The following is a 24,409-nucleotide window of genomic DNA, read 5'->3' on the forward strand; positions in this document are numbered from 1 at the left end:
GCCCCTCGGACGTACGCAACCCACAATTCACCCAGCCATACAGCTCCACATGCACTTACTCATTCATGCAGCACTCTAGCACCCGGCCATGTACAACTCACACACTGGAACCCTCATACGGCTACATATTGCATTATAACACCCGCACAAACATTACAACCTCAAACATCGTACTAGATCTACAACTGACAAGCATACATCCACTATCATACACCGAATACATCATACATTACATCATAACATATTGCATTATAACACACACACAAACATTACAACATCAAACATCGTACTATATCTACAACTAACAACAATCATACACTATCAAACACCATGTCTTGGCGGAATGAAGGGGAGTGTATATTAGTCATGGTTCAAGAGATTAAGTGCAGCAAATACAAGCTGGCCTGCACATACATATTTCCTGATTTTAATTCTTGTCATTCAAAAGTGTGCAGTGACACCCGTGGGTTTGAATACATAGAAATCCATACCAAAGGCGCTAGGCACCACTGAAGGGCTTTCATTTGACAAACTGATAGCGCTTTCTGCTCAGTTCTGTGTGTGTGTGTGTGTGTGTGTGTGTGTGTGTGTGTGTGTGTGTGTGTGTGTGTGTGCGTGCGTGCGTGCGTGCATGCTTGTGTGTGTAAGCAAATATATATAATTATGTGTGTGTGTATGAGTTTGTGTGTGTGTCTGTGTAAGTTTGTGTATATGTTTTTAAATATTTGCCTATACATGTATATATATATATATATATATGTGTGTGTGTGTGTGTGTGTGTGTGTGTGTGTGTGTGTGTGTGTGTGTGCGTGTGCGTACCACTTCCCCTTTTGATCGTAACCACCGTACATAACGGGAAGTGGGCCTTGATCGCTAGCCAGCTACTTTTTTCGCTGCGTCGGACGCCTGTAGTTTTAGTAGGCAATAGCAGCAGACAGTGGTATTGTATACATGTTTCTCAGGAAAGCATACAGACCTACACACGCCGGGGTAATGGAAACACTTGACTCAAAGAGACAGTAAACCAGAAGACGACTAACGAACTGGACGCTAACTCGTCGAAAGACTGCAGCATAAATGGTACGTACACTGTCACGTATGGTAGATTATATGATTTTGTGACCAAGCGCAAGAAACACTCGAATCGCCTTTGGAGGCAAAGGCAGTCAGACAGGAGTAAGTCTGGGCTAAAAAAAAAAAAAAAAAAAGTCGCGCAAGGCGAAATTACTACATTTAGTCAAGCTGTGGAACTCACAGAATGAAACTGAACGTAGTCCGCCGCTAGTGCAAAAGGCAGTGAAAGTGACGAGCCTGTTTGGCGCGGTAGCGATTGCGCTGTGCTTCATAGCACGCTTTACTGTACCTCTCTTCGTTTTAACTTTCTGAGCGTGTTTTTAATCCAAACATATCATATCTATATGTTTTTAGAATCAGGAACCGACAAGGAATAAGATGAAAGTGTTTTTAAAACGATTTCGGAAATTTAATTTTGATCATAATTTTTAATTTTCAGAGCTTGTTTTTAATCCAAATATAACATATTTATATGTTTTTGGAATCAGAAAATGATGAAGAATAAGATGAACGTAAATTTGGATCGTTTTATAAAAAAAATTACTTTTCTTTTACAATTTTCAGATTTTTACTGACCAAAGTCATTAATTAATTTTTAAGCCACCAAGCTGAAATGCAATACCGTAGTCCGGCCTTCGTCGAAGATTGCCTGGCCAAAATTTCAATCAATTTGATTGAAAAATGAGGGTGTGACAGTGCCGCCTCAACTTTTACAAAAAGCCGGATATGACGTCATGAAAGACATTTATCGAAAAAATGAAAAATAAGTCCGGGGATATCATACCCAGGAACTCTCATGTCAAATTTCATAAAGATCGGTCCAGTAGTTTGGTCTGAATCGCTCTACACACACACACGCACACACACACACACACACACATACACACATAAACACACACACACATACACACATACACACATACACCATGACCCTCGTCTCGATTCCCCCTCTATGTTAAAACATTTAGTCAAAACTTGACTAAATGTAAAAAAAGATAAAAAGCCTAACGGTTTTGAGGTTTTTGTTTCTGCAACTGTTTTGACATGTGCAAGTTATCCAGAGAGAGTGAATACAGCGAATGAAATTGTTTTTAGCGCTCTCGCGCCGTTTGTTTGTCAGATCAAGAGGTGGTCCATATCAGGAGCCGCTCCATATTATGAGCCCTTCCCCTACCATGATAAGTTTTCTTCATCTTCATATAGTCAGCTGATCTTAATAGTGTGCGGTCATGTCTGATAAGAAAGCATGCAGAAAAATGTGAAGCCTTGCAACATGGTAGAAAGAGGAAAGTCATCAGAAAGCGCTGTACTGTTCCAGGCAGCAATGCAACCACCGGAAGCCCCATGGCTTCCCTTCATCCGGGACCTGTACCCCAACCTGGACACCAAGACCTACTTCCTGCCTCCTCTCCACTTTAACCGAGTCCCTCGCTCCGTGGCTACCTTCGCTGGTGAAACTGTGTCCGTGTTAGACCAACCCACTCCTCCTGCCGCGCCCGGCCGTGGTGGTCGTGGTGGTCGTGGTCGTCAGAGGGGGAGGGGGGCAGCCGCTCCACCCCCTCCTCCGGCTCCCCTCCCTCCGCAAAAGGTGATTATGTTGGACCCCCTCCCCCCCTACTACACTCAAACACACCAAGCACCCTCGCGAGCACACACCCACACACACACACACACACACACACACGTACACACACATGTACACACACGCACGTACGCACGCACGCACACACCTCCAAAAACGGTCAGTAATAAATGTCAACTTCACCGAACATATTTAGTACTACTTACTGCCGGTTACTTTAGCTGTATAGTTAGCAAATGGTGCATGCCGGCCTTTGAAGCAGGTACATGTAGTTTGAAATTCAGATGCAAACATTGTGATGGTGTGAATTTGCACAGAGAAAAACGATAGCTACATAGTCAATTTAGAATGTTGATGTCAAAAATATGAACTATTTTAACTGTGACAAGCAAGATGGCTTTTCAGGTACATTTGAATTTTGATGCCCAAAATAAATTAAAATTTTGTGAAGTTGTTATTAAAAAAAAAAAGGAGGATCGCTGTCAAGTTACTTTTGCATTTCGGTGTCAAAACTATGAATTATTTAAACTTCCTGTGAATAGATTAGAAAGATGGCTCTATAGAAAGTCTTGAATTTCAATGCTCAAACTTTGAAATTTTGTGTGAATTAGCTCTAAAACGGAAGAAGGCTTGTTACAGTTAGTTTTCAATGTTGTTGTCAAAACTATAAGGATGCATGGCTCTGTTCACAGGTAGCCGGGAAGGTGTTCACGAGTAACCTCCCCTCCCTGCAGCCCAGCCCTGTGATGGAGAGCGACATTCAGGACGACCAGGCTCAGTACAGGGTGTTGCAGTGTCTCCGTGGTCTATCCCGCCGCCCTCCCTTTCAGGTACTCATGGTTCAAAACCGAGGTTTTAAAATAATTGCATTTCATTTCATTACACCCCCGGTATAGGGGTGTGTATAGGTTTCGCTCGATGTGTTTGTTTGTTTGTTTGTTTGTGTTTGCATATAGATCTCAAGAATGAACGGACCGATCGTCACCAAACTTGGTGAACAGGTTCTATACATTCCTGAGACGGTCCTTACAAAAATTGGGACCAGTCAAACACACGGTTAGGGAGTTATTGGTGGATTAAGATTCTACAAGGACTTATAGAGGCACATATTAATGGTCAAAGGGAAATAACCTTCTCAGTTGGTGGCAGTGAGAATGGTTATTTCCCTTTGACCAACGGGGGTGTTTTTCCTACCTCGGAGGAATTTCTTGTTTACTTTATTTTCCCATCGGTCGGAAATTCGTGTTGCTTCCTCCCCGTGGAAAGCTAGCAGCAACAGAGTCGCGCTACCCAGATGTGTACGTGTTTAGGTGTAATCAGCCACCTGCAACTACGGCAGGATGACCGAGGTCTTTTACGTGCCACAGAGGTGACACGGGGATGGAACATGGATACCGTCTCTGAATTTGCACATAAAATTGACCCGTGTCCGTCCCCATCATGGTTCAAAACCAAGTTTTTGAAAATAATGTTGTTGTTTTATTTTCTAATGTCTATTAATTGCAGAATACATTTTTAGTCGTACTTGAATCAGTGTTGCCAGACTATCCGCTTGGGATTTCAGGTGATGATGGTCATCTCACAGCTGGAGTTCAGGAAGTTTCTGGACAGCTCTAGTCCGATAGATGTCGCTGCCGCCGCCATGTTGCCGAATATGCGAAACCAGCCCAACCCGCCACAAGGAGAGTTCGACATCTTGGTCATTCACCGCGATCACGGCCTGATCATCGCTGAGATCAAGTCTCTGGGAGTACTTCAGTACTTCTCCGGACGACCACTGGCTGACCAGCATCAGATGATCGCTGACAAAGTGGAACGCGCCGTAAGACAGCTCAACAGCCAGGGAGCCACGCTGGCTCGGCTGGTGTCTGACCTAGGGGTCAAGGTCACCAAGACCCTCATCCTTCCCAACGTGAGCTCTACACAGCTGGAACAGGCCCTGCAGGCTCATGGCAATGTGGCACAGGTGATACGATTGTTGCTTTGCCTGATTACCTAGGCTTTGTCCAAATGTAGGGATAGTAAGGCACACACAAAAAAATAATAGGTGTGGTTAAGGTAACATAGCCAAAAAAAATAGGGTAGGAAGGTATAGGCAATCACTTTTTATTTTTTTACTTTTTTTTTTAATGTGTACAAATTAAACCTACTTGACAGGGAAATAAGTGTGCGACTCGAGCGCTTTCGCTTTCATTGCGTTTTCTGCACTCGTTTTTTGTTGTTGTAATAAAAAGTTATAGGGTCGGCCCCTAAAAATAGGGTAGGTCGGGTTACCGTAACCACACCTATTTTTTTTTTAGGCCTAATCTACAACAAAATGAGGCTGACCATTATTTGACACATTGCCCACTGTACGTAGATGCTCGCCTGTCCACAATAAATGCATACACTGTAAATTACAGACATGTTGCTTATCTGCCACCGGATTACAGATTATGATTTACTCTGTAAAGTCTCTCTTGTATGCGCTAGCCACTTTCATCTCTTTACAAGTCTCTATTGTTCCCCCCCCCCCCCCTCCACCCTCCCCTGCTAGTTTTGTCTATTCTTTGCTTGGTTTGCTTTGGCTCTGATTTTGATCCAGATAGTTCTATAGTATATCAGTAATGTTATGTCCGACATCACACTTGTGTTATTCTCCAACTCAACTGCGCAGGAACCGGCACGGTGGCCTAGTGGTAAGGCGTCCGCCCCGTGATCGGGAGGTCGTGGGTTCGAACCCCGGCCGGGTCATACCTAAGACTTTAAAATTGGCAATCTAGTGGCTGCTCCGCCCGGCGTCTGGCATTATGGGGTTAGTGCCAGGACTGGTTGGTCCGGTGTCAGAATAATGTGACTGGGTGAGACATGAAGCCTGTGCTGCGCGCGACTTCTGTCTTGTGTGTGGCGCACGTTATATGTCAAAGCAGCACCGCCCTGATATGGCCCTCCGTGGTCGGCTGGGCCTTAAGCAAACAAACAAACAAACAAACTGCGCAGGGCACGTAATATAAGCGTTCGCTTCAGTTTGTGTCCATGTTTAATTGAATAAAAGCGTGTTTAAACCAAACAAATAAGGCAGAGCGCTATTTAAAGATCTGATAAACAGAGGGAAGAAATCGCTCTAAATGCATACATGTGAATTATAGTGAGCGAGAATTATACGAAACCAGTCTCCTGGCACCTGAGAGAATAACTAGCATTGAAATGAACAAGCGACTTTCATCCTCAAACAAGCTAATTTAGAGGGGTGCTTTTCTTTGTCAAAACACTACTTAATAGTTTGTTTGTTTGTTTGTTCGTTCATGGGCTGAAACTCCAACGGCTTTTACCTGTATGACCGTTTTTACCCCGCCATTTAGGCAGCCATACGCCGCTTTTGGAGGAAGCATGCTGGGCATTTTCGTGTTTCTGTAACCCACCGAACTCTGACATGGATTACAGGATCTTTTTCGTGCGCACTTGGTCTTGTGCTTGCGTGTACACACGGGGGTGTTCGGACACCGAGGAGAGTCTGCACACAAAGTTGACTCTGAGAAATAAATCTCTCGCCGAACGTGGGGACGAACTCAAGCTGACAGCGGCCAACTGAATACAAATCCAGCGCGCAACCGACTGAGCTACATCCCCGCCCCTACTTAATGGTACACCGCTTCTCGTCAAAACACTACTTAATGGTACACCGCTTCTCATCAAAACACTACTTAATGGTACACCGCTTCTCGTCAAAACACTACTTAATGGTACACCGCTTCTCGTCAAAACACTACTTAATGGTACACCGCTTCTTGTCAAAACACTACTTAATGGTACACCTATTCTCGTCAAAACACTACTTAATGGTACACCGCTTCTCGTCAAAACACTACTTAATGGTACACCGCTTCTTGTCAAAACACAACTTAATGGTACACCGCTTCTCGTCAAAACACTACTTAATGGTACACCGCTTCTCGTCAAAACACTACTTAATGGTACACCGCTTCTCGTCAAAACACAACTTAATGGTACACCGCTTCTCGTCAAAACACTACTTAATGGTACACCGCTTCTCGTCAAAACACTACTTAATGGTACACCGCTTCTCGTCAAAAACACTACTTAATGGTACACCGCTTCTCGTCAAAACAGATCGGCTCACCATCTTTGATCTGGCCCGGTGTTAACGATAGATATAGACCACCCCTCAACTTAGGCACACACCAAAAATGACTTCTATATATTAGCGGTCTAAAATTAATCGCAAGGTCACCGCCATGCTGTGCCTGTATCGGTATCGTATATCATTAATAACCTGATTGATGTTTGGGTCCACCAGGGCCTGTGTCAGTGTCTGGGTAGCCGAGACCTCTCAGCAGCAGTCAGCCAGTGTATGTGTGGAGATGAGATGCCTTACGCTGAAGACTTCCCCTTCATTCGCGACGCTTCGCACCTCACGGGGTGGGCCCGTGTTCGCAGAGCCGTGTTCAACCACCTTCCCTGGCTTCGCACGAGGCTTCAGAGGCAGAGAGACTTACCGTCCAGTGGCCCTCGTATGACGGAGCTGACTGCTTGGTGGCAGCGCAATGTGCTAGACTCTGGGCCTGACCCTCGTATGTCGGCTGATGTCTATGAACGCCTTCTTGCCAGGTGAGAAAAAAAGTGTCACAATTGGTACATTACTTTTTGAGAATTAGAAGAGGAAATAAAGAGAGCTAAACACGCATGCACTCACGCACACACGCACGTATACAAATACACACACACACACACACACACACACACACACACACACACACACACACACACACACACACACGCACACACACACATCATAGTTTGCCGACAACTGTTACCCTGTTTTCCTTGATTTAAGCGTTTGTCATAGTTCTCCAAAATGCATTCTTCGCTGCAGTATTTTTTAATTTCATCCCTGAACTAAAAAAAGAAATGGAGGTTCTCACCAAACTAGCATCATTGTAGGTTCTGTGGTCCTGCCACAACGGTGGACGTACCCACCGTGACGACCCCACGCCGGCGGGTGGTGAGGTCAACGGGTCAAGCTGCAGCGGAAACGGGGCTCATCATGTCCTGTCTCGCGCTCTTCCCTGACCAGGTCGCCTTGCTCAATACCCCTGCCCCGAAAGTATTTCTGTGGGGGCCGCCCGGCTCCGGTAAAACCGTCATCCTAGCCTTGAAAGCACGACAGTGGCTGGACCAGGGTGAGGATGTTCATGTGATCAGCACGTGTCATGAGAGTCGAACCATCTCCACCCTCATCCATCGACAACTACAGCAGCAGACCGCGGCAGCAGGAGCTGGTACAGCGCACTTCCACCACCTGATGGTGTACGACCAGGGACAGACGTCCAGCAAGATCGATGAGCTAGCGAAAGCAGCAGGTGCAAACGGTGGGAAGCTGTTCATCATCTTGGATGAGATGATTCACAATCACAGGTGAAAGCCTTGGAATGGAAGTAGTGTGTGTGGTTGTGTGAGTGTGTGTGTGTGTGTGTGTGTCAGTGTGTGTGTTTGTGTGTGTGTGTCTGTGTGCGCGCGCGCGTGCGTGTGTGTACGTGTGTGTGTGTGTGTGTGTGTGTACATGTGTGTGTGTGTTCGTGTCACGTGTGTGTTTTCGTTGATAATTTACTTTGATATATTTGATTTAGCCTCGTATTCATAATTTATTTTACAGTGTATTGTATGGTTGTTTTAGTTCATATTTTCAATACTGTAAGGCGCCTTAAGAATCATTCTTCTTCTTTTAATATTCGGCTCCCATGTTGTCTCAGTAACTCTGGCAGTAATCTCCGGTAATCTTCGGTAATCTCCGTTAATCTCCGTTAATCTTCGGTAATCTCCGGTAATCTTCGGTAATCTCCGGTACAGGTTCAGGTTCTCCGAGTTTCTGACGAAGCTACACAGCCGCGTGCAGAGTATGCACGTGTGGGCTGGTGGGATGTACCGCCCTGATCCTCTGCCGCCGTGGATTCAACTTGAAACGATCGCCTTGCCCTTGAGAACCCCCCCTGCCGTGTTGCGAGAGGTAACATAGAATAGAATAGAATAGAATAGAATAGGATGGGATGGAATAGAATAGAATAGAATAGAACAGAATACAATACAATACAATACAATACAATACAATACAATGCAGTACAGTACAGTACAGTACAGTACAGTACAATACAATACAACACAATATCATACCATACCATACAGCGCAATACCATACCATACCATACCATACCATACAGCGCAATACCATACCATACCATACCATACCATACCATACCATACCATACCATACCATACCATACCATACCATACCTTACCATACCATACAATGCAATACAATACAATACAATACCTCAAATAACAATACAATACAGTACAATACCATGAAGGGTGACCCATCATAATACAGAACATATAAATCAGTGAACTAATTTATATTTGATGTTCATAAACTTCCGCTAATGTATGAGCAGTTTGTAAAGTTTCAAATTCCTAGGTCATTTGGTCTGAGGTCATTTTTGATCTTTGGAAAAAATATACATCAATTACAGATCTGATAACCAAAGGGAAGTAAGCGCTTTAAATACATACGGCATGTGTAATAGAGTAAGTGAGAGCTTTGTGGAACCAATCTCCTGGAACCCGAGAGAATAACAAGCATTGAAATGAACAAGCGAATCTCATGAGGATGGTAGTTTATACCTAGAGCGGTTTACACATTTGTTGACTTACGCATGTGGCGATTTTCAAGATCATTTACAAGGAAGGGATGGAATCCATAATGCATCGCTTCACTATCCACACCAGGTAGACCAGGGCTCCTCCATCGGGGGAGGGAATATCCCCAGCTACGCTCAGCTGACCATCCCGGCCCCAACGGACGGTCCGGCCGTGATAAAGCTCAAGCATGATGGTCAAGCCGATCACCTAGGAGACTCGCCGTGCCAGTGTGAGCGGTGTGGAGAGAACATCGCTGTGGCTTTGCAACAGCTGGAGGTTGGGCAGTACAGTAACCCAGCTCGGCGTAAATACCCCGGTGAGTATTTGAGACAGCTGGAGGTTGGGCGGTACAGTAGCCCAGCTCGGCGTAAATACCCCGGTGAGTATTTGAGACAGCTGGAGGTTGGGCGGTACAGTAACCCAGCTCGGCGTAAATACCCCGGTGAGTATTTGAGACAGCTGGAGGTTGGGCAGTTCAGTAACCCAGCTCGGTGTAAATACCCCGTTGAGTATTTGAGACAGCTGGAGGTTGGGCGGTACAGTAACCCAGCTCGGCGTAAATACCCCGGTGAGTATTTGAGACAGCTGGAGGTTGGGCGGTACAGTAACCCAGCTCGGCGTAAATACCCCGGTGAGTATTTGAGACAGCTGGAGGTTGGGCAGTTCAGTAACCCAGCTCGGTGTAAATACCCCGGTGAGGATTTGAGACAGCTGGAGGTTGGGCGGTACAGTAACCCAGCTCGGCGTAAATACCCCGGTGAGTATTTGAGACAGCTGGAGGTTGGGCAGTTCAGTAACCCAGCTCGGTGTAAATACCCCGGTGAGTATTTGAGACAGCCGGAGGTTGGGCAGTACAGTAACCCAGCTCGGTGTAAACACCCCGGTGAGTATTTGAGACAGCTGGAGGTTGGGCAGTACAGTAACCCAGCTTGGTGTAAATACCCCGGTGAGTATTTGAGACAGCTGGAGGTTGGGCGATACAGTAACCCAGCTCGGCGTAAATACCCCGGTGAGTATTTGAGACAGCTGGAGGTTGGGCAGTACAGTAACCCAGCTCGGCGTAAATACCCCGGTGAGTATTTGAGACAGCTGGAGGTTGGGCAGTACAGTAACCCAGCTCGGTGTAAATACCCCGGTGAGGATTTGAGACAGCTGGAGGTTGGGCGGTACAGTAACCCAGCTCGGTGTAAATACCCCGGTGAGTATTTGAGACTGCTGGAGGTTGGGCGGTACAGTGACCCTGCTCGGCGTAAATACCCCGGTGAGTATTTGAGACAGCTGGAGGTTGGGCAGTACAGTAACCCAGCTCGGTGTAAATACCCCGGTGAGTATTTGAGACAGCTGGAGGTTGGGCGGTACAGTAACCCAGCTCGGTGTAAATACCCCGGAGAGTATTTGAGACTGCTGGAGGTTGGGCAGTACAGTGACCCTGCTCGGCGTAAATACCCCGGTGAGTATTTGAGACAGCTGGAGGTTGGGCTCTACAGTAACTCAGCTCGGTGTAAATACCCCGGTGAGTATTTGAGACAGCTGGAGGTTGGGCAGTACAGTAACAGTTTAAAAAAAAATCCCATCTCACACGGCAGAAATTAATATTGTAAAGCGCATTGAGCATATATATGATTATGCGCTATAGCAAATGTCCATTATTATTATTATTATTAACCCAGCTCGGCGTAAATACCCCGGTGAGTATTTGCGACAGATGGATAAGACGGTGCACTCCTTCTCATGAACACAGCTCGGCTCACCATGTCAGTTCTGGCCAGGAGTTTACATGGTAATGCTGCATCGCTCACAAGAAATAACGGTTTTAGGTGTGACGAAAAAAAGAACAGGGCCTGAGTAGGATGATAAGTGATACAAGACCTATTTTACAACCATTTGAAATTAAAAAAAACGCTGGCGCTGGACCCGAGTACTCTTCAGACATTCACACACACACACACACACACACACACACACACACACACACACACACACACACACACACACACACACACACACACACACACACACACACACACACACACACTCTCTCACTCACTCCCTCCCTCTCTTTCTTTCTTACACACACACACACACACACACACACACACGCGTACAGACTCATGCACACACACACACACACACACACACACACACACACACACACACACACACACACACACACACACACACACACAAACACACACACACAAACAGTAACACGAACACATGTGCACAAAAAGAATTGAACCCGGATCACTTTGGCCATAGACTCTCTCGTGCTCTCTGTCTCTCTTTCACCGAGACCAAACCCTGCATTGTAATTTCTTTGCCGAGACCATTTCCCCACCCTGTCTGGCTTGCACTGAAATCATGCTTTTCTCGTCACTGCGTGACGTGTTCGCCGCAAAGCGACCAGCCTCCCACCGCAAAAACTCCCTCCGTTAAGAGTGGCTTTTGTGATTTATTTCGCATTTAGGTCCCAGGTAACATTATGAAGTTTTAATACGATCAATCGGACCTATTATCAAGTTAGTGTATCAACTTTTGAAAGAACTGCGCCCCGTAGTTTCCCAGCAATAAGCTGTTAAGTCGAGACAGACAGACACACACACACACACCACACACACACACACACACACACACACACACACACACACACACACACACACACACACACACACACACACACACAATTAAAGTCTGCTGGACCCTCCTACTGCGTACTCGGGGAAAATACATACATCCCCCGTGGCTGCCCGTTTTTCTTGTGCCGTTTTGAACTTGCCAGTGACGGGCGCTGTGGCGGGGTGGTAAGACGTCGGCCTCTTAATCGGAAGGTCGAGGGTTCGAATCCCGGCCGCGGCCGCCTGGTGGGTTAAGTGTGGAGATTTTTCCGATCTCCCAGGTCAACTTATGTGCAGACCTACTTAGTGGCTTATCCCCCTTCGTGTGTACACGCAAGCACAAGACCAAGTGCGCACGGAAAAGATCCTGTAATCCATGTCAGAGTTCGGTGGGTTATAGAAACACGAAAATACCCAGCATGCTTCCTCCGAAAGCGGCGTATGGCTGCCTTAATGGCGGGGTAAAAACGGCCATACACGTAAAATTCCACTCGTGCAAAAACACGAGTGTACGTGGGAGTTTCAGCCCACGAACGCAGAAGAAGAAGAAGAAGAAGAACTTGCCAGTGTTACAGCACAGAGCAGAGTCCGTCCCGCACTTTGCTTTGTGTACATCACGTGGCCACCCAAACACCCGCACAACACAACATTTTCACGAGAAAAACACGTTTATTTGTTTGCTTTGTCTGTATTACACATTTCTATTTGCATTTACCACTGACACACCAAATTGAATACTTTAGTTTGCAAGTGAATCGTTATCATACAAAATAACGTTATCACGAGACGAACAGAGATCTCAGAGATCGTCTGCTTCTCAACTGTTTCGCGCAAATCGTGTAATATCTATTTTTGCGGAAACCTCCCGAAGAAATGCAATCTCAGCGGCTTCCACCTGCAACATAGTCGTGCTTATTTGGAATGTGACGTCCTGTACTTCGTCAGTCACACCTATCTCGAAAACTAAGCGTCGCACAGAACCAGCGCCCTTCCATTAGGCAAAAAACAAAAAAAAGGTGTGGTTAAGGTAACATAGCCACAAAAAAATAGGGTAGGAAGGTAGGCAATCACTTTTTTTTTAAACTTTTTTTTCTAATGTGTAAAAATTAAACCTACTTGACAGGGAAATAAGTGTGCGACTCGAGCGCTGTCGCTTTCATTGCGTTTTCTGCACTCGGTTTTTTTAAATTTTTTAAATTTTTTAATTTTATTTACAAATGTAATAAAAAGTTATAGGGTCGGCCCCTAAAAATAGGGTAGGTCGGGTTATCGTAACCACACCTTTTTTTTTTTTTAGGCCTTATGGGATGAGGCCATCCAATCGCCATCCTTCCGCTTCGACACGTATCAACTAGCAACAGCCTGACTGGATGCTAGACCGGCACGTTTGGCCTAGTGGTAAGGCGTCCGCCCCGTGATCGGGAGGTCGTGGGTTCGAACCCCGGCCGGGTCATACCTAAGACTTTAAAATTGGCAATCTAGTGGCTGCTCCGCCTGGCGTCTGGCATTATGGGGTTAGTGCTAGGACTGGTTGGTCCGGTGTCAGAATAATGTGACTGGGTGAGACATGAAGCCTGTGCTGCGACTTCTGTCTTGTGTGTGGCGCACATTATATGTCAAAGCAGCACCGCCCTGATATGGCCCTTCGTGGTCGGCTGGGCGTTAAGCAAACAAACAAACAAACAAACAAAAGACTGGATGCTTTTACGAAATTCCTAATGAACTCCCACTGCGCACAGAGCCCAGGCTGTTGATTGTTTAGGATGAGACCAAGTGTAGGGATGGCCTTGTCCCATGTCAAAGCATGGCTAGACTTGAAGGATGAGACCAAGTGTAGGGATGGCCTTGTCCCATGTAAAAGCATGGCTAGACTTGAAGGTTGAGACCAAGTGTAGGGATGGCCTTGTCCCATGTCAAAGCATGGCTAGACTTGAAGGATGAGACCAAGTGTAGGGATGGCCTTGTCCCATGTCAAAGCCTGGCCAGACTTGAAGGATGAGACCAAGTGTAGGGATGGCCTTGTCCCATGTCAAAGCCTGGCCAGACTTGAAGGATGAGACCAAGTGTAGGGATGGCCTTGTCCCATGTCAAAGCCTGGCCAGACTTGAAGGATGAGACCAAGTGTAGGGATGGCCTTGTCCCATGTCAAAGCATGGCTAGACTTGAAGGATGAGACCAAGTGTAGGGATGGCCTTGTCCCGTGTAAAAGCATGGCCAGACTTGAAGGATGAGACCAAGTGTAGGGATGGCCTTGTCCCATGTCATAGCATGGCCAGACTTGAAGGATGAGACCCAGTGTAGGGATGGCCTTGTCCCATGTCAAAGCATGCTAGACTTGAAGGATGAGACCAATTGTAGGGATGGCCTTGTCCCGTGTAAAAGCATGGCTAGACTTGAAGGATGAGACCAAGTGTAGGGATGGCCTTGTCCCGTGTAAAAGCATGGCTAGACTTGAAGGATGAGACCAAGTGTAGGGATGGCCTTGTCCCATGTCAAAGCCTGGCCAGACTTGAAGGATGAGACCAAGTGTAGGGATGGCCTTGTCCCATGTCAAAGCATGGCTAGACTTGAAGGATGAGACCAAGTGTAGGGATGGCCTTGTCCCATGTCAAAGCCTGGCCAGACTTGAAGGATGAGACCAAGTGTAGGGATGGCCTTGTCCCATGTCAAAGCCTGGCCAGACTTGAAGGATGAGACCAAGTGTAGGGATGGCCTTGTCCCATGTCAAAGCATGGCTAGACTTGAAGGATGAGACCAAGTGTAGGGATGGCCTTGTCCCATGTCAAAGCATGGCCAGACTTGAAGGATGAGACCAAGTGTAGGGATGGCCTTGTCCCATGTCAAAGCATGGCTAGACTTGAAGGATGAGACCAAGTGTAGGGATGGCCTTGTCCCATGTCAAAGCATGGCTAGACTTGAAGGATGAGACCAAGTGTAGGGATGGCCTTGTCCCATGTCAAAGCATGGCCAGACTTGAAGGATGAGACCAAGTGTAGGGATGGCCTTGTCCCATGTCAAAGCCTGGCCAGACTTGAAGGATGAGACCAAGTGTAGGGATGGCCTTGTCCCATGTCAAAGCATGGCCAGACTTGAAGGATGAGACCAAGTGTAGGGATGGCCTTGTCCCATGTCAAAGCCTGGCCAGACTTGAAGGATGAGACCAAGTGTAGGGATGGCCTTGTCCCATGTCAAAGCATGGCTAGACTTGAAGGATGAGACCAAGTGTAGGGATGGCCTTGTCCCATGTCAAAGCATGGCCAGACTTGAAGGATGAGACCAAGTGTAGGGATGGCCTTGTCCCATGTCAAAGCATGGCCAGACTTGAAGGATGAGACCAAGTGTAGGGATGGCCTTGTCCCATGTCATAGCCTGGCCAGACTTGAAGGATGAGACCAAGTGTAGGGATGGCCTTGTCCCATGTCAAAGCATGGCCAGACTTGAAGGATGAGACCAAGTGTAGGGATGGCCTTGTCCCATGTCAAAGCATGGCCAGACTTGAAGGATGAGACCAAGTGTAGGGATGGCCTTGTCCCATGTCAAAGCATGGCCAGACTTGAAGGATGAGACCAAGTGTAGGGATGGCCTTGTCCCATGTCAAAGCATGCTAGACTTGAAGGATGAGACCAAGTGTAGGGATGGCCTTGTCCCATGTCAAAGCCTGGCCAGACTTGAAGGATGAGACCAAGTGTAGGGATGGCCTTGTCCCATGTCAAAGCCTGGCCAGACTTGAAGGATGAGACCAAGTGTAGGGATGGCCTTGTCCCATGTCAAAGCATGGCCAGACTTGAAGGATGAGACCAAGTGTAGGGATGGCCTTGTCCCATGTCAAAGCCTGGCCAGACTTGAAGGATGAGACCAAGTGTAGGGATGGCCTTGTCCCATGTCAAAGCCTGGCCAGACTTGAAGGATGAGACCAAGTGTAGGGATGGCCTTGTCCCATGTCAAAGCCTGGCCAGACTTGAAGGATGAGACCAAGTGTAGGGATGGCCTTGTCCCATGTCAAAGCCTGGCCAGACTTGAAGGATGAGACCAAGTGTAGGGATGGCCTTGTCCCATGTCAAAGCCTGGCCAGACTTGAAGGATGAGACCAAGTGTAGGGATGGCCTTGTCCCATGTCAAAGCATGGCCAGACTTGAAGGATGAGACCAAGTGTAGGGATGGCCTTGTCCCATGTCAAAGCATGGCCAGACTTGAAGGATGAGACCAAGTGTAGGGATGGCCTTGTCCCATGTCAAAGCCTGGCCAGACTTGAAGGATGAGACCAAGTGTAGGGATGGCCTTGTCCCATGTCAAAGCCTGGCCAGACTTGAAGGATGAGACCAAGTGTAGGGATGGCCTTGTCCCATGTCAAAGCATGGCCAGACTTGAAGGATGAGACCAAGTGTGGGGATGGCCTTGTCCCATGTCAAAGCCTGGCCAGACTTGAAGGATGAGACCAAGTGTAGGGATGGCCTTGTCCCATGTCAAAGCATGGCCAGACTTGAAGGATGAGACCAAGTGTAGGGATGGCCTTGTCCCATGTCAAAGCATGGCCAGACTTGAAGGATGAGACCAAGTGTAGGGATGGCCTTGTCCCATGTCAAAGCATGACCAGACTTGAAGGATGAGACCAAGTGTAGGGATGGCCTTGTCCCATGTCAAAGCATGACCAGACTTGAAGGATGAGACCAAGTGTAGGGATGGCCTTGTCCCATGTAAAAGCATGGCTAGACTTGAAGGATGAGACCAAGTGTAGGGATGGCCTTGTCCCATGTCAAAGCATGACCAGACTTGAAGGTTGAGACCAAGTGTAGGGATGGCCTTGTCCCATGTAAAAGCATGGCTAGACTTGAAGGATGAGACCAAGTGTAGGGATGGCCTTGTCCCATGTAAAAGCATGGCTAGACTTGAAGGATGAGACCAAGTGTAGGGATGGCCTTGTCCCATGTCATAGCATGGCTAGACTTGAAGGATGAGACCAAGTGTAGGGATGGCCTTGTCCCATGTCAAAGCCTGGCTAGACTTGAAGGATGAGACCAAGTGTAGGGATGGCCTTGTCCCATGTAAAAGCATGGCTAGACTTGAAGGATGAGACCAAGTGTAGGGATGGCCTTGTCCCATGTCATAGCATGCTAGACTTGAAGGATGAGACCAAGTGTAGGGATGGCCTTGTCCCATGTCAAAGCCTGGCTAGACTTGAAGGATGAGACCAAGTGTAGGGATGGCCTTGTCCCATGTAAAAGCATGGCTAGACTTGAAGGATGAGACCAAGTGTAGGGATGGCCTTGTCCCATGTAAAAGCATGGCTAGACTTGAAGGATGAGACCAAGTGTAGGGATGGCCTTGTCCCATGTCAAAGCCTGGCTAGACTTGAAGGATGAGACCAAGTGTAGGGATGGCCTTGTCCCATGTCAAAGCATGGCCAGACTTGAAGGATGAGACCAAGTGTAGGGATGGCCTTGTCCCATGTCAAAGCATGGCTAGACTTGAAGGATGAGACCAAGTGTAGGGATGGCCTTGTCCCATGTCAAAGCATGGCTAGACTTGAAGGATGAGACCAAGTGTAGGGATGGCCTTGTCCCATGTCAAAGCATGGCTAGACTTGAAGGATGAGACCAAGTGTAGGGATGGCCTTGTCCCATGTCAAAGCATGGCTAGACTTGAAGGATGAGACCAAGTGTAGGGATGGCCTTGTCCCATGTCAAAGCCTGGCCAGACTTGAAGGATGAGACCAAGTGTAGGGATGGCCTTGTCCCATGTCAAAGCATGACCAGACTTGAAGGATGAGACCAAGTGTAGGGATGGCCTTGTCCCATGTCAAAGCATGGCTAGACTTGAAGGATGAGACCAAGTGTAGGGATGGCCTTGTCCCATGTCAAAGCATGACCAGACTTGAAGGATGAGACCAAGTGTAGGGATGGCCTTGTCCCATGTCAAAGCATGACCAGACTTGAAGGATGAGACCAAGTGTAGGGATGGCCTTGTCCCATGTAAAAGCATGGCTAGACTTGAAGGATGAGACCAAGTGTAGGGATGGCCTTGTCCCATGTCAAAGCATGACCAGACTTGAAGGTTGAGACCAAGTGTAGGGATGGCCTTGTCCCATGTAAAAGCATGGCTAGACTTGAAGGATGAGACCAAGTGTAGGGATGGCCTTGTCCCATGTAAAAGCATGGCTAGACTTGAAGGATGAGACCAAGTGTAGGGATGGCCTTGTCCCATGTCAAAGCATGACCAGACTTGAAGGATGAGACCAAGTGTAGGGATGGCCTTGTCCCATGTCAAAGAATGGCCAGACTTGAAGGAGTGTGCCTTTACTAAACGATGTTCAGAAATAAGTCTGTCGGGATTTGCAGGCGTTCGGGAACTCTTATTATTCGGTCATTCCATACCAATGTCCTTTCCAAGAAATAGTAACGGGCTTGTTTAAACAAGACTGTGGTATTAAATCGTTTAATCGTCTATGCCATATGTTTCAGGGCAAGACAGCTTGCAGTATCGCGACGTCATCATTCTGTGCCTTGACCCGCGAGACGCAAACGGCATGATCCAAGGGCTGCGAAACAGCGGCGTTCCGGTGGGCTTGCTGTACCCCCACTGTCCAGACCCTCTCGTGCACGACGCAGCACTGGCCACCACTGACCAGGTGATCGTCACGGAGTATTACTCTGTGTCCGGCTTGGAGCGACGAGTGGTGGTTGGTTTGTCGGGGTTCGGCTTGGATCGGTTGATGGGAATGTCGCGCTGTACTGCGCAACTCATTTGGATTGATTTTGATAATGTGTTGGCGTAGTGGGTCTCATTTGTCCGTTTTAGAAAATGCAAAGGGACATAATCGCTCTTAAAGCATACCACATGTTCAACAAGAGTAAGTGAGAGTTATGCTGCGCGCAGAACCAATCATGCTGTACGGCGCAACTCATCTGGATCGATGTTGTCAATCTGTTGGCGTAGTGGGTCTTATTTGTCCGTTTTAGAAAATGCAAAGGGACATAATCGCTCTTAAAGCATACCACATGTTCAACAAGAGTAAGTGAGAGTTAAGCTGCATGTGTAACCAATCACCTGGAACCCGAGAGAACAACAAGCATTGAAATCAACAAGCGGGTTTCATCTTCTTTTTTGTTGACTTATTTTTTGTAGAGCGCTTACGTCCCTTTGTTTCTCAGATCTTAAAATAATGCTCTGTCTCATTAGATGGAGATTCAAATGTCCGACATTCAGCCATTTCCTTCCTTCGAGTTTGCCCTCAAACCGCCTTTGTGTTGAAAGAGCACCTATATTAATTATTTCCCCTGAACCAGTAGTTTGTGTGTGTGTACAGAATATCGGTATTTTCTCTTTGAGTTCCTTGAATCCTTATTTTTATAAATGGTGCGGATTGTATTTTACGTATTATCTGTATTTCATTGTGTGTGCGTGCGTGTGTGTGTGTGTGTGTGTGTGTGTGCGTAAGCAACGCCTTTTCTTACAACCTATCCTTACATTCAAAACAACATTACGATAACTGATAAACAAAAGAACGAATGAACAAACAAACAAACAAACCAATAGGAAAACTAATAAAATTAGAAAAATAACAAGCAAACAAAAAAATGAAAAATTAGGCTGCAAGCTAGCACATTCCTACAAAATGTTGGTAAAAGAATACATACAAAGAACAGAGAAAGAGAGAGAGGGTGAGAGAGAGGTATTTTTAGGGGAGAGATGAGGTGTATGTGTTTTGGATACCATATATTAACAGTTGTAGCTTATTTATTTCAGAAATACACACAACGTTCACATGAAGAATGTAAGACTGACAAGCTTTAAGATCAAATCCAGAAAGCATGTTTAATTAAACAATATACCTTATCGTCTTTCAGTCATTTCCAGACTTAGACAATTGCGTTTGTAGCAAAAACAGCAATAAACTAACAAAGACAACTTTTTTTTAAACTTAAAAAATCGAGCGGGGGGCTTTGTTGCTGTTGTAAAACAAAGAAATTTGCTGTACAGCTCTACCTGACTTGTACAAGACGGTCTATATTTTAGCAGACGTATGTGAGAGATCAGACGCGAGACGATTGGAGAGTATGACAAAATAATTTGCGACCGGCACAAACAAGCAAACAAGCACACGTCAATGCCCAAGTACACACAAGCAGGTCCATACTTTGGAATGTATGTACAAGGAGCCAGCAAAGCAAAACCGATTTCTAGACCTGCCGCCACATTCCCTCCGCACACGCACACAGACAGACACAGTTGCACAAATTCACGCAAGCACAGACACGCACACACACACACACACACACACAGGCGAACACGCACGCATTGGGAAGGCAAGTATATATACTTTGGAATATATATCCGTGTAAGTATAAGCAGCCAGCGAAGCACCCCCCCCCCCCCCCTTGTCCTCTCTCCACCCCGCTCACCCCCCTCCCCACCACACATACACACAGGCGCACATATCCTTGCACGCACGCACAGACACGTTCACGAACTCGAAGCAGCCAGCGAAGCACCCCCCACTTCACCGACATTCACCCCCCCTTCATCACACCACCCACACCCTCCCCCCCCCCCCACACACACAGAGGTGCAGCAATGCATACACCCAAGCACGTAGGCACATACGCGTACACAAAAACTCGAACATGCACTCACCTTGGCAGGACAAAGGAATCCAACTGCGATCATGGCCGCAGGAGCGGTCATCTCTTGGAATGCATTCGGAGAGGTGACATGTCTCGTTTCGGTTACCGTTCTCACGAGATCAGTTACAGTTTTTTTTCTCTCTCTCACTCTGTGTATGTATGTCTGTCTGTGTCTCCCTCTGAGTCTCTTCGCTTCTCTTTCTATGTCTGTCTCTGTCTATGTGTGTGTGTGTGTGTTTCTCTCTCTCTCGCTCTCTCTCTCTCTCATCCGACTCCTGGCACACAGGTCAAAGCAGAGGTTAACTTGAGTGCACGTGTACCCAGCAGGAGGGGGGTGATTCGGGTCAGAAGTGGGTTAAGCACTTTAGTCTTCAGTCTTTGGGTTATAGCTTTCAGTGGAGAAGATGCCAACATGAAATTGCACTATGCTCTACTATTTATTGTCCTTGTCTATCGGACACAATCGCCCCAGGCCATATATACTCTTTGTTTCCTGAGCCTGGACCATTGAGACGGTTACCTCATATATCTGTTCATTCTTCAGTTTGTCGATGTCAAAAGTTATACCCCCATTCCACACAACCGTTCTTTGTCCCGTTCCCGTACCAACCAAGGACTGCTGCCACAACAATGGAACGCTGCGCAAACGGCCGTTATTGGCATCTTTCAGCAGCGTCTGACCATAGTGGCAGCCGTCCTTGGTGGGTAAGGGAACGGGACCTAGAACGGATGTTTGGAATGCGGGTATGACAACTCAGTGTGTGAGAGCGCTACCGTTGCGTTACCGTTGTTTTAAGTTCCGTTAACGATCCAAGCGTTCCGTTACCGATGGGTTGAGGTTCCATTACCGTTTATTCTGATCGGGAGGGGCACGGCTAAAAATTTGAACATGCAGCCCAAACTCAGCCGTCCCTACAAATATGTCTCTCTGACAGGATGAATAATTACTACGCGCTAGGGAAATCTATCAAAACAAGAATACAGAGTTATCTCCCATATGTTTTTCGCTAATGTTTCTGATAACAGACGTAATTGTAGAATGGCCGACTTCGACAGTGATCTCCGTTCTGTTCTTCACAGTTATGACAAGAAAAATGTTCATTCAAAATGAACAGCGTCGATGCAATGTCCACCAAAGATTTATTTTGGGAAGTGTTTAGGGTCAAAAGTCAATGAATTGCATGTTGTGCTGGATATATAAATTGTTTATTTCAGTCAATGCTTGCTATGAATTGATCAAACAGCCACAAGAAAAAACAAGTCGCGTAAGGCGAAATTACTACATTTAGTCAAGCTGTGGAACTCACAGAATGAAACTGAACGTTGTCCGCCGCTAGTGCAAAAGGCAGTGAAAGTGACGAGCCTGTTTGGCGCGGTAACGGTTGCGCTGTGCTTCATAACACGCTTTACTGTACCTCGCTTCGTTTTAACTTTGAAGTTTCTGAGCGTGTTTTTAATCCAAACATATCATATCTATATGTTTTTGGAATCAGGAATCGACAAGGAATAAGATGAAATAGTTTTTAAAACGATTTCAGAAATTTAATTTTGATCATAATTTTTATATTTTTAATTTTCAGAGCTTGTTTTTAATCCAAATATAACATATTTATATGTTTTTGGAATCAGAAAAGGATGAAGAATAAGATGAACGTAAATTTGGATCGTTTTATAATTTATTTATTTTTTTACAATTTTCAGATTTTTAATGACCAAAGTCATTAATTAATTTTTAAGCCACCAAACTGAAATGCAATACGGAAGTCCGGCCTTCGTCGAAGATTGCTTGGCCAAAATTTCAATCAATTTGATTGAAAAATGAGGGTGTGACAGTGCAGCCTCAACTTGTACAAAAAAGCCGGATATGACGTCATAAAAGACGTTTATAAAAAAAAAATAAAAAAAAAAACGTCCTGGAATATCATTCCCAGGAAGTCTCATGTCAAATTTCATAAAGATCGGTCCAGTAGTTTAGTCTGAATCGTTCTACACACACAGACAGACACACACAGACACAGACACACACACACACACACACACACACACACACACACACACACACACACACACACACACACACACACGCACATACACCAGGACCCTCGTCTCGATTCCCCCCTCTATGTTAAGACATTTAGTAAAAACGTTTTAATTAAAAAATAGAGCTTGTTTGAAACAGGTAGAAAGGAAGAGTTGATATTGCAATATCTGTACGTGGGAATGTGGTGAAAAAGAGTGCTAAAAGTAGTAAGTCGGCCTCAGATCCATTTCAAATATTTATTGCAGAAAAACAAAATACAAATTAAAAACAAAACCACAGAACCATTACCAGGTGTCATAGGAATGTTTGAAAACAATAGTTTTAATTTTACACTGTAAATACAGGAATCAGAATTAAACACCTCAAATTGGCACATACATAATGAATCACCTGGAATTGCAACAGGGAGATACTGAAGTAATTGGAAACAAACACTTGAAATTGACAGAGAAACAATTGAAAATATATTACTGACATGAGCGTACAATATTTTAATGGAAGTGCATTTTTAGCACGAAGCATCCGCAGGAGGATGCACTAACAATTACATAGTGCCACAAAATGTGTACGGACATTTCACAACCGTGCATTATTAGCACAGAACACATACATGGGGGCGCACAAAACATTATTGTACCATGATGATGATCGGGATTGTTGAAGATCTTTTCTTGTGCAAGGCGCCCCTGTATGACCGCAACTGATCCAACCGGCCGCATCTGAACAAACGACGTCGAAACGGCGCGAAACACGTCCTCTCGGTTGGTCTCGGATTGACTCGGCTCCTCTCGGTCTTTTTTTTTGTGTGTCTTTTTATATTTAGTCAAGTTTTGACTAAATATTTTAACATCGAGGGGGAATCGAAACGAGGGTCGTGGTGTATGTGCGTGTGTGTGTGTGTGTGTGTGTGTGTGTCTGTCTGTGTGTGTGTGTGTAGAGCGATTCAGACTAAACTACTGGACCGATCTTTATGAAATTTGACATGAGAGTTCCTGGGTATGAAATCCTCGAACGTTTTTTTCATTTTTTTGATAAATGTCTTTGATGACGTCATATCCGGCTTTTCGTGAAAGTTGAGGCGGCACTGTCACGCCCTCATTTTTCAACCAAATTGGTTGAAATTTTGGTCAAGTAATCTTCGACGAAGCCCGGGGTTCGGTATTGCATTTCAGCTTGGTGGCTTAAAAATTAATTAATGACTGTGGTCATTAAAAATAAAAAAATTGTAAAAAAAATTAAAAATTTATAAAACGATCCAAATTTACGTTTATCTTATTCTCCATCATTTGCTGATTCCAAAAACATATAAATATGTTATATTCGGATTAAAAACAAGCTCTGAAAATTAAATATATAAAAATTATTATCAAAATTAAATTGTCGAAATCAATTTAAAAACACTTTCATCTTATTCCTTGTCGGTTCCTGATTCCAAAAACATATAGATATGATATGTTTGGATTAAAAACACGCTCAGAAAGTTAAAACAAAGAGAGGTACAGAAAAGCGTGCTATCCTTCTTAGCGCAACTACTACCCCGCTCTTCTTGTCAATTTCACTGCCTTTGCCATGAGCGGTGGACTGACGATGCTACGAGTATACGGTCTTGCTGAAAAATGGCATTGCGTTCAGTTTCATTCTGTGAGTTCGACAGCTACTTGACTAAATATTGTATTTTCGCCTTACGCGACTTGTCTTTTCCTTATGGTCGGAGTGGTATATTTATGTACATCTTAGATTAAACAAGTCGCGTAAGGCGAAAATACAATATTTAGTCAAG

The 24,409-nt window shown here is 45.7% G+C and overlaps 1 protein-coding gene across 2 annotated transcripts; it reads left to right on the forward strand.

Annotated features, from left to right (window-relative positions):
* The first annotated feature begins 919 nt into the window (after window positions 1–919).
* Window positions 920–19,332, forward strand: LOC138947440 (uncharacterized). Of its 2 annotated transcripts, XM_070318918.1 has the most exons (9): window positions 920–1,080; window positions 2,393–2,662; window positions 3,349–3,486; window positions 4,221–4,622; window positions 6,954–7,264; window positions 7,598–8,071; window positions 8,504–8,660; window positions 9,440–9,668; window positions 18,426–19,332. In XM_070318918.1, exons 1-9 carry the CDS (start codon window positions 1,078–1,080, stop codon window positions 18,737–18,739), a joined length of 2,298 nt encoding a protein of 765 aa, XP_070175019.1. In that variant the 5' UTR covers window positions 920–1,077; the 3' UTR covers window positions 18,740–19,332. The 2 variants fall into 2 exon arrangements, with proteins under 2 accessions (XP_070175019.1, XP_070175018.1); XM_070318917.1 differs by lacking the exon at window positions 920–1,080 and having other exon boundaries at window positions 2,240–2,662.
* Window positions 19,333–24,409: the final 5,077 nt, after the last annotated feature.

This window comes from Littorina saxatilis, linkage group LG14 (genome assembly GCF_037325665.1).
Source record: "Littorina saxatilis isolate snail1 linkage group LG14, US_GU_Lsax_2.0, whole genome shotgun sequence".
Taxonomy (NCBI): Eukaryota; Metazoa; Mollusca; class Gastropoda; order Littorinimorpha; family Littorinidae; genus Littorina; species Littorina saxatilis.

Excerpts from the sequence above, each read along its gene's own strand:
- LOC138947440 (XM_070318917.1), top strand. The coding sequence starts at position 2,321 with ATGCAGAAAAATGTGAAGCCTTGCAACATGGTAGAAAGAGGAAAGTCA. Across the intron at positions 4,623-6,953 it reads CTCATGGCAATGTGGCACAG|GGCCTGTGTCAGTGTCTGGG; the intron begins GTGATACGATTG and ends TGGGTCCACCAG. Across the intron at positions 9,669-18,425 it reads AGCTCGGCGTAAATACCCCG|GGCAAGACAGCTTGCAGTAT; the intron begins GTGAGTATTTGA and ends CATATGTTTCAG.